The 9,707-nt window shown below is 45.9% G+C and overlaps 1 protein-coding gene across 1 annotated transcript in view; it reads left to right on the top strand.

The window, feature by feature from the left end:
* LOC107289258 overlaps positions 1-9,707 on the top strand; it is a 10,899-nt gene extending 1,192 nt beyond the window's left edge. Inside the window, exons 2-9 of the mRNA XM_029284501.1 lie at positions 2,408-3,069; positions 3,301-3,337; positions 5,130-5,236; positions 6,876-7,061; positions 7,284-7,500; positions 7,701-7,813; positions 8,067-8,185; positions 9,605-9,707. Coding sequence (XP_029140334.1) covers positions 2,408-3,069; positions 3,301-3,337; positions 5,130-5,236; positions 6,876-7,061; positions 7,284-7,500; positions 7,701-7,813; positions 8,067-8,185; positions 9,605-9,707 — 1,544 coding nt within the window. The remainder of the gene's footprint in view (positions 1-2,407; positions 3,070-3,300; positions 3,338-5,129; positions 5,237-6,875; positions 7,062-7,283; positions 7,501-7,700; positions 7,814-8,066; positions 8,186-9,604) is intronic.

The following is a 9,707-nucleotide window of genomic DNA, read 5'->3' as shown; positions in this document are numbered from 1 at the left end:
GATGATAATAATAGGGGTCGGGAAAAGCAGATTGAGCCACCTGGGCTGTTTGGCCTCAGCAGTCTTCAAGGGGATTAGTTAAAAAAGTTTTTTGGTTGTTTTTTTTTTTGCCCCAGCTGCTAACAAAATTAAGAATACAGCCCCTAGTTTAAAACATCAGCAGGTCAGATGTTCTTGAATTGAGATTTGTGCAAGTCTTGGTAGATTAGCTTCCAAGAATGAACGGGCAAAGGATTACCTGGAGATCAAATCATAGGTGTGTAAAATGTGGTTGGTTCTTTTCCTGAATCCCTCTCGGACAGAGATTCGTTTCTAACTGCCTGGTTCCCACATTTATGCTTCCTTACTGCATGATGCAGACATCAAATCTGACCCCTTTCTCAACACATCAGCTCCCAGATTGCATGTGGGGGGGATCTAAAATCCCCTAAAATAGTGCAAAGATGTCGTGTGTAAGCAGAGATTTGATTTATTTGTTCGTGTTGATATGCCGCCCCATCTCAGGGGAAAATATGAAACTGGGTGGCATACATTATAAAAAGCAAACAGATCTGAAGAATTAAAATTTGTGATTAAAAGGCAAGGGAGAGAGCAGCAGATTTTAACCACCATGGAGCCACCTCAGCAACTCAACAGTCCCTTATGGCCCCCAGGCCGAATGGCCTAGTCACATTTTGAGGGAATTCTGGAAAATCAAAAAGGGTGCAGCCACAGAAAAGGCCTGTGTCCTACCAAATATAGCTCTTTGACAGGTAGGATTAATGGCATAGTTTTCCTGCCAGATTTTTGCTGGAAAAGTACAGCTGATTTTGTTTTGTTTTTTTAAAAAACTGGAATCTAAACATTTGTTTCATTATCTATCATGGAAAGAAGCACCCTTTTCAAAACAGTTTGTGGGAAGAGAAAAAGTGGTGGGAGGCCACAATCCATTGGTAACCAAAGTTTTGAGAAGACCCTTGTGACTGGATCTCCAGCCATGGAATGGAGGGGCAGCCTACTAAGCGCTGTCAAGAAATCTGGATAAATCTGACTCCAAGTTCAGATGGGAAGCCAACGGGGGACTTCCAAAGCCATTATCCTTCCACCTCTCCTATCTTGCAGGCTGGCTAATACTATAGTATAAGGCAGGGTTCTCCAAAGTTGGCAATTTTTAAGACTTGTGGACTTCAACTCCCAGAATTCCCCAGCCAGCATGAAATGTTGTGAGTTGAAGTCCACGCGTCTTAAAAGTTGCCGACCTCTGCCATAAGGCCATGTTTGCAGCTGTGACCACATTAAATGTGTGGACTTCAACTCCCAGAATTCCCTAACCATCAGGCTGGCTAGGGAATTTTGGGATTTGAAGTCCACACTTCTTAAAGTTGCCAAGGTTGAGAAACACTGCTGTAGGATAATTCTTGAAATAAGAAGAATTATACTCTTGGCTCATGATCTTGATTTTGTTATAACTGTTGCAGAATTTGAATTTGTGAAGAATTCTAAAGTCATAGTGAAAAGGATTTTTTTGGGGGGAAAAGTTGACTTTTCTGCCTGCTTTCTCAGTGAGGACATTTATTTTAGATCCAGTCTAAAGATGTTTGTGCGGTAAAGACGCTTTGTCACCTTTCTATGAGATGCTGTTCTCCATTTATCTGTCATACCTGGGACATATCTTTAAGTAGTTTTGAGGATCATTTAGATAACATTTGTAGAACAGACTGTGCTCTAGTCTGATGGGATTTTATGATTCACATCTTTTATCTTAGACAGAAATGACTCCCAGATCTGGACTGCCAGAAAGAAAGTATTCAAAAACAAAAGAAACAGGCAGAAAAGTGTCCAAAATTGAGCTGAGTAGAAAAGGATTGAAATAATTTTAAAACAGGGGAGGTAGAAGGTGGACTAGGGTAGTTTAGACCAGTGATTCTCAACTTGAGGATGTGTGAGGATGACCTGTATCTCGTAAGCCATGCTGCAGTTTCCTTATCAAAATGCCAGAACATCCCAAAAGAAAGAAGCTATTTCCCCTGTATTTTTTCTGCCTTTTCCCCCTTCATCCCTGTTTGAGAGGCCAAATGGTAGTGTGGAAAGAGAAGAGCTAGAATCCTTTGCACTCTTGGGATCTGATGCAATTATCCTTGTGAAGAAGCACTTTCCCAGAGATGGTTTCTCTGGAGCCTCTCCAGGTTGCCTTCTCCACTCTTCTGGCCAGACCTGGCTGCTGCCTGAGTCATGTACCTGTGAAGAATATTTTTGGAATGCAAATGTTGCAAGGTGCTGATCCAAAGCTCTTGGGGATCATTAGCAAGGGAAGGGGCTGAGGCGGAGCCCTTACCTGGCCAGCCGCCCTATTTACATAGTTTCAGTCCATTCTTGGGAGTGGAAGGGGCGTGCCTTCCACTCATTACACTTCATTCTCAATTTGCAGATAGTGTCTGGAAACCAGCTGACAACCGTGTGGTGCTAACGTCAGTCATGTCCCGCAGCTGGAAGCTGCAGATCCCTCAACCCCAATCTCGGCTCAGCCTGGTTCTTGAAGACCAAATGACCATAGAGACTGATAGATGGGCCGAGGCCGGATCTCCAACTGATCTCGCTCCCCATCATCTGGGTTTCTTGCCCATGAGTGGACGGCTTATGAAATCTGAATCGGAAGATTCCGGCGTGGAGATGGCCAGTGGCGATCACGCCCCTTTGACTCCGGTGGAATCCGAAAAGAGCTTTTCTTTGGATTACCAAGATGGTTTCCAGATGGCAGGAGAAGATGAGTCTGCTCCAGCCCCCCGGGAGGGTTGCCCCAAAGAAGATGGGCCACAAGAACTGCTGCCTGTTCTGGATCGTGCCTACTGGCAAGAACTTTGTGTCAAAAGGAAGTTCACCGAGATGGGTCAGAGGTCCCAGAAGAACCACTTGTACGTCCGTACGCCCAACAAGCTGATCCAGAGGCGTCAAAGTCTGGTAGATTTGGAGGAGTTGAAGTCCCGCTACCCACACCGGCCAGTGAGTGTTGACGGGCTTCTGGATGAGGCTTCTGGAGGATACAGTCAAACTACATCAGGCCGCGGCACCCTTGAGAAAACAGAAAAAAAGGTGAGTGTTGGAAAGATGCCAGTTGGCCCAAGTTGACCTGAAATTGCTGTGATCAAGCAGGAGCAGCTGAAAATGGAGGGGCTTTGCAGGTACATTCTTGGTGATGTGATCAGAGAGCCAAGGATCATTATTAGCTATGGCTTCCGCCCAGTAGTAGGTAGGTTAGTTTCGTAGGGAAATGCTCTTAGATTCCACCCTGTGCTGATGCCTTGCATAATTGTCTCTTGCTAGAATGTCTCCATGTCTTCACCTTTCATAATCCCTGCAGGTAAGCGACTCTTTCTCTGCTGACCTAGTTTGCAGCAGGGAGGAGCTGATCTTCCTCTGGCACCTGACTCACCTGGGCTTTGCTTTTCTAGGTATTTATCAATCTACCTGGTCACTGTTATTCAGAACGGGGGCTTAGGAGTCCCCCACAGACAACACGGAAGGCAAAATTGAGATTTGTTTTCGCCAACAGTGAGCTAAGCAAACAGAATGAGCTGCTTTACACCCAACACTGATTTATACCGATGTTGGAGTCGGTCGTCCTTGGTGTACCCCAAGGAAATCTCATTCTGCTTTGTGTGTGAATGCTTTTCTTTTTTTTAACAGGCCTGTGATTGCAGGTTTAGCACTGCAGCTTGCGAAGCCTGTGAAAACGTCATTATTATTGCTGCACTATACTGGCGAAAAGGCCACACCCATAATTTGTAATTACACTATAAACCTAATTGAATTAGCATAGTTTCTTCCCAACAGAGATGTGCAAAAACATTGCCGCCTCAGAGTGTGAATGAATTAACATGTCCTTAAAAGGCTTGATTTCCTGAAGGATCTCAGAGGCAGCGATGGAGCCCTAAATTTCTGTTGCTAAGTGAGACAGTCGTTAAGTGAGTTTTGCAGCATTTGATGACCTTTCTTGACACAGCTGTGAAGTGAATCACCGCAGCCAAGTTACTATCATGGTTGTTAAGTGAATCTGGCTTCCCCATTAGCTTTGCTTGTCAGAAGGTCACAAAAGCGGTCACAAAAGCGGTCACACGTGGCCCCAGAAGACTGCAGCCGTCATGGAGATCTTTGCTTGCCTTCCTCAAAGTCTCTGCTCTGCTTTGGTTTCTGCCTGGACCAGGAGTCGACTAAAGGCAGTCAGCAGCTCCTGTCCAAACTAAAGTATTCGTCAGTGGCAAAATGCAACTCAAAGATCCAGGAGCGACTTAATATTTGGCAGTCCGGAAAGTGCTGGAGAGAGAGAGAATGAAACGCTCAAAGTAATATTAGATGTGGGGAGCTGAATTCCAGCCTGATCCAAAATTACACACCGGCATTTCCCCAAAAGTGAGGCCTACCCCGAGAATAAGCCCTGGCTTGATTTATGGGGGTAGGCCTAAGACAGGGGTAGGCAACCGTGGCTCTTTTACCACTCGTGGACTTCAACTCCCAGAATTCCTGAGCCAGCCATGCTGAGGGGAAAGGGAGAGGTTTCCAAGCTGAGCCATGCTGGCTCAGGAATTCTGGGAGTTGAAGTCCACGAGTCATAAAAGAGCCAAGGTTGCCTACCCCTGTCCTAAGTCCTCCTGTTCTAAGCAGTGAGCCTCCTAGACCAGGGGTAGGCAACCTTGGCTCTTTTATGACTCGTGGACTTCAACTCCCAGAATTCCTGAGCCAGCCACGCTGAGGGGAAAGGGAGAGGTTTCCGTGCTGAGCCATGCTGGCTCAGGAATTCTGGGAGTTGAAGTCCACGAGTCATAAAAGAACCACAGTTGCCTACCCCTGGCCTAATATAAGCCCTACCGCAAAAATAAGCGCTAGTTTTGGGGCCTAAAAATCAAACTCAGGCAGGGGTGGGGGTGTGGATCTGCCCCCCTTCCCCTGTGTTGCAGTCAGGTCTTCCATGAATCAACACCTGCCTCACCTGGCAGGCCCAGCTCTTTTTCTGCGGCGTCCCCAGGCCGGCATTTTGCAGTCAGAGGCCTTTCCGGAAGGCCTGTGCAGTCCAGAACCCAGCTATGGATTCAGTCCATAGCTCGGTTCTGCAAGGCCTCTAAAGCCGACCACCGTAGATTGGATTGAATCCATAGCTCGGTTCTCGGCTGCAGAAGCCTTCCGGAAAGACCTGACTGCGAAATGTCGGCCGGAGCTCCAATCCCAGTCGCAGAATGAAGCTGCTCCTTCGGCCACAGACTGGGTGAGACTGGGCGAGACTGCTGGTGCTGGAGGTGAATGGAGAAGACACCCCCCCCCCAATTGAGACCTGGTGCCTTTTTTGGAAGCAAAATAATAATAATAATAAATAAATAAGAGTGGGTCTTATTTTTGAGGAAACACGGTATGGAGAAATGCCAGCTCTGCGTTGGAATGTGTGTTCCTGTTCTGCATAGCTGTTGGGCTACATCATCTTATTTCATCTGCATGTGTCACCACTGAATTTCCTCCTGTCTCTGGCCATATTTTGGATTGATGTTGGGGGAGCGGCAGGATAAAAAGTTGATTAATTAGTCATAAGCAAAAGATTACTTGGGCTAGCAAGGAAATAGAACTTCAGGTTACTTGAGGAATCTTGGTCATTTGCTGATGAAATCCTGCAAGGGTTTAGCAAAGATTTTCCATAGTTGCTTTTGATTTTCATATTTAAAAAGTGGTGTTTCTGATTCTATAATAAGTGCTGCTTCTTATACTTGTAAAGCACTGGGTTTAAATTTGCTACTCGAACACTACTGATAAAATTTCACTGTCGTAAATAGCTTCAGATAGAGTATTTCAAGTCTTGTTTTTTTCCCCACAGAAATTCTCTCTCTTTTATTTTGGGTTAACAGCTTATAGTCCGATTTCTACATTGCCATCCTGGCTACCATTGTGCAAATCAGGCCATTAATGGCTTGTTCAGTAAACCATGTCTTACTGCAATGCATGAATCCAGCTAAGCTCCTTAGATGTTCATGGGATATTTGCAGAGGTTGAACTGTTCACCCAGGCTACATGTTCAATCGATGTATGATGTATGTATGATGGATAACGGCCCTGTTCAAGAACAGAAAGGGAATCCCCCCAAAAGGTGCAGCAAGAATAATAGTAATAATAATAGTAATAGTAATAATAAAGTTGGAAGGGACCTTGGAGGTCATCGAGTCCAACCCCCTGCTCAGGCAGGAAACCCTACACCATTTCAGACAAATGGCTGTCCAGTCTCTTCTTAAAAACTTCCAGTGTTGGAGCATTCACCGCTTCTGGAGGCAGGTGGTTCCACTGGTTAATTGTTCTAACTGTCAGGAAGTTTCTCCTTAGTTCTAGGTTGCTTCTCTCCTTGATTAGTTTCCACCCGTTGCTTCTTGTCCTGCCTTCAGGCGCTTTGGAGAATAGCCTGACTCCCTCTTCTTTATGGTAGCCCCTGAGATACTGGAAGACTGCTATCATGTCCCCCCTCGTCCTTCTCTTCGTTAAACTAGACATTCCCAATTCCAGCAACCGTTCCTTATATGTTTTAGCGTCCAGTCCCCTAATCAACTTTGTTGCTCTTCTCTGCACAGGAACTAAGGCCAGAAATGAGAGCTAGTATAAGTTGTAGTACTTAGACCTGGCTTAAATATAAGGAAATCTTTGGAGTGGTAAGATATGTGCAGCAAGGCAAAACAGTCTACCAACCAAGGTGGTGAGTTTTCCAACAGGGCAAAAGTCTGCCAAAATAAGGTTGTGAGTTTCCCAACTCTGGAGATGTTGAAGAAGCTGGATAGTTTAATTGGTTTTCCTGCACATTAGGTGAGGGTCAGACAAAATATTATTTGTGGAGCGTGCCGATTCTACAATTCTGCCTGATGTTCATTTGCTAGGCACAACAGCCAGCATCCCTCCCCATGCCAGGGCCGGGTGTACGCTGCCTGGAGAACCTCTGCCAACTGATGGAGAAAGTTAGCCAATTGCAGAAAGCCAACACGCAACTCCAGCATGAGCGTCAACTACTGGAGTGCCGAGTCCGGGCCTTGGAGTGCCAGGTCTGCACCCTACAACAGGAGAAGGTGGGAAAGGGCTACAGCTAATTGAATTGTAATTTGTAGACGTTGGCCACCGTTGGAAAGACAGAATAGAGTTGGGGTGGGGGAATTGAGAGAGGCTGGTAAACCAGACCATGAGATCAGAGAATATTTCACTTGCTTAGCCTGCCCCCTCTACGAAAATTAAACCCCAAATGGTATTTCTGCGATGATTGTTCTCCAACTCAAGTTCTCTTTGTCTGGCAGAAGTGCTTTTTTGAACAAATTACAGAGGAGCCTAAGCAGCCTCAAACGGATCCCCAGCCGGGTGATCCAGAAGCCGTGGAGACTGAAAAAGAGGAAGAGGGAAATCCCGCGAATGAAGAGGAATATCTCGATTTAGTGGACTCTTGGCATCCGCATAGCTTCCGGGCTCGTTCTGCTTCAGATACACACATGTTCCGGAGACAAACCCATCATCTGGGTGAGTACCTGGTGGTCACCCTGTGCTAACCGTAGCCCCCATTTCTTGGGTTTGATTGTTACGTAGAAGCCACATTAAAGAGGCTCCACTGATTTTCCTTTAGAATTGGCTAGCTTTACCAATAGCCTGGATTTGTGAAGAAGGGGATTTCTATTGTTCTTTAAAAAAGTGGATTTCTGCAAGCTCTTTCATCTTTGCAGGAAACAAGATTGATCGTTCTATGATGTCAGCCCTTCACTCTGCCAGTTCACCCAGCTTAGTGGAACGACTGGGTAGCGGCTTTCATACTTGGCCATCAAGCCAGAAGGCAAAGGTGAGCTGGAAGTTGGCAGGGTGTCAGCACCGAGACTGAGGGCATGTATTATTTCATAAACTTCATTCCCATCACTCCTTCGCTTTCCGAAAACCTCAAAGTAGGGCTGGGGAAGCAGCTATTGGTTCCATAGCCACATGCAGAGAGAGAATGTCTGAAATGACTCTTGTGTGTCGTGCTGGACCAAGTGCTTTCTGTTTCTGCTTGACTTTCAGTTAAGGCCAGTGCTTGTATCACTGTGTGTCTCTTCCAGAACGACCGATCCCGCTGGGGTAGAGTTAAGGGGCTGTTGAACAGGATTAGAAGGAGGTCTTCGAAGACCAGTGAAGTGATCCCATCTAGTGATACCGCAACCAAAAGCAGGCACCGTCGGTAAGTTTGGGCTTTGTGTTTTACTAAGAGTCAGTACAAATGATAACCGCCAAAAAGCAGTTTTGGACTGTAAATATACATGAAGTAGCCAAATGCGACAAAAACATACCCTCAAGAGCACTAACGAAGGAAAAGAAATAGAACTCTCTCTGAAGTCTATTTAAAAAGCAGGCGAGCTGATTTCCTTCTGAGATGGAATTGTTCAACAATTATCCATGCAGACACTCCCACCAGTCGTGAAAGAAGGACCGAGGATTTTAGATGTGGGAGCTGATTTTGGATAGCTTGTTTGGGAAGAAAAGTCACCTAATCAGCCTTGAAATGCTACATGGCCTTGCTTCTCCCCTTTTTGGTTTGCTTGCTCTCCTTGGCCTAGATAGGAGAAAAAGCAAACAAGCCCAGCTGGAAAGAGGTTCTTTTAGTTGTTATTTTATAACACGAGAACAAGAAGTCCTTCCCTCCCTCCCTCTTTTTAATGCCGTAAGCATTCTAATGTTTTTCCAGCACGCATTGTTGAAAGGAGTCGAGGATGCTTCTCTTTGCACTTGACCGATGCAATTAAAAATAAAGGTTTGGGCCTAAGTTTGGTGCAGAGCTTCTAGCATCACGCTAGCAACCAGGAGCCCATGACGTTTGTTCCCTGCCTTAGGAAGAAAGCCAGCTGGATGACCTTGGGCCAGTCACTCCCCCACAGCCTTAGGAAGGAGCAATGGCAAAGCACTTTGACAAAATCTTGCCCAGAACACTTCAGGGCAGTTGCCAGGGGTTAACACTGACACGAAGGCACCACAAAAACCGTTCAAGGCTTGCTGCTTGTTACAGCAGAATTGAAAGGGGTACTTATTTCATTCAGCAATGGAAGGCTGCATGTGCTGCAACTCTTAAAAGAAAGTTTGAGGTGGTTTGATCAGTTCAAAGTCCCTAGAAGCAAGAGTTTGCAATCCAGTCTTTCTTCTCCCAACACTGTCACTTCCCCACCCCACACACACAAAAAATGCATCAGGAAGGAGAAATGTCAAGATTGCTCTTCCCAGGCTTGGAAAAATTATATTTGGGTGGGGTGGGTGGTAGGTAATAATAATAATAATAAAGTTGGAAGGGACCTTGGAGGTCATCGAGTCCAACCCCCTGCTCAGGCAGGAAACCCTACACCATTTTGGACAAATGGCTGTCCAGTCTCTTCTTAAAAACTTCCAGTGTTGGAGCATTCACCACTTCTGGAGGCAGGTTGTTCCACTGGTTAATTGTTCTAACTGTCAGGAAGTTTCTCCTTAGTTCTAGGTTGCTTCTCTCCTTGATCAGTTTCCATTTGTAGCTTCACTCAAGCATGTTGGAAACACTTCCGATGCATGGAACGGTACAGCAACTGGCTTGAAAAAGCCCCAGGCTGAATGTCCTTCTTTACTTTCCCCTTTACAGAGCAGACCCTGAGTTAGACCAAGAGGGATTCTGCCCAAGGCGGCGTTTTCTGCCCAATCTGATGGTGAAGATACATCGGTCAAAACACGTTTCCATGGGATGA

Source organism: Protobothrops mucrosquamatus, unplaced genomic scaffold (assembly GCF_001527695.2).
Source record: "Protobothrops mucrosquamatus isolate PMUCROS unplaced genomic scaffold, P.Mucros_1.0 scaffold659, whole genome shotgun sequence".
In the NCBI taxonomy this organism is placed as follows: Eukaryota; Metazoa; Chordata; class Lepidosauria; order Squamata; family Viperidae; genus Protobothrops; species Protobothrops mucrosquamatus.
The sequence above is the reverse complement of the archived record's forward strand: the minus strand, read 5'-3'. Positions and strand labels throughout refer to the sequence as shown.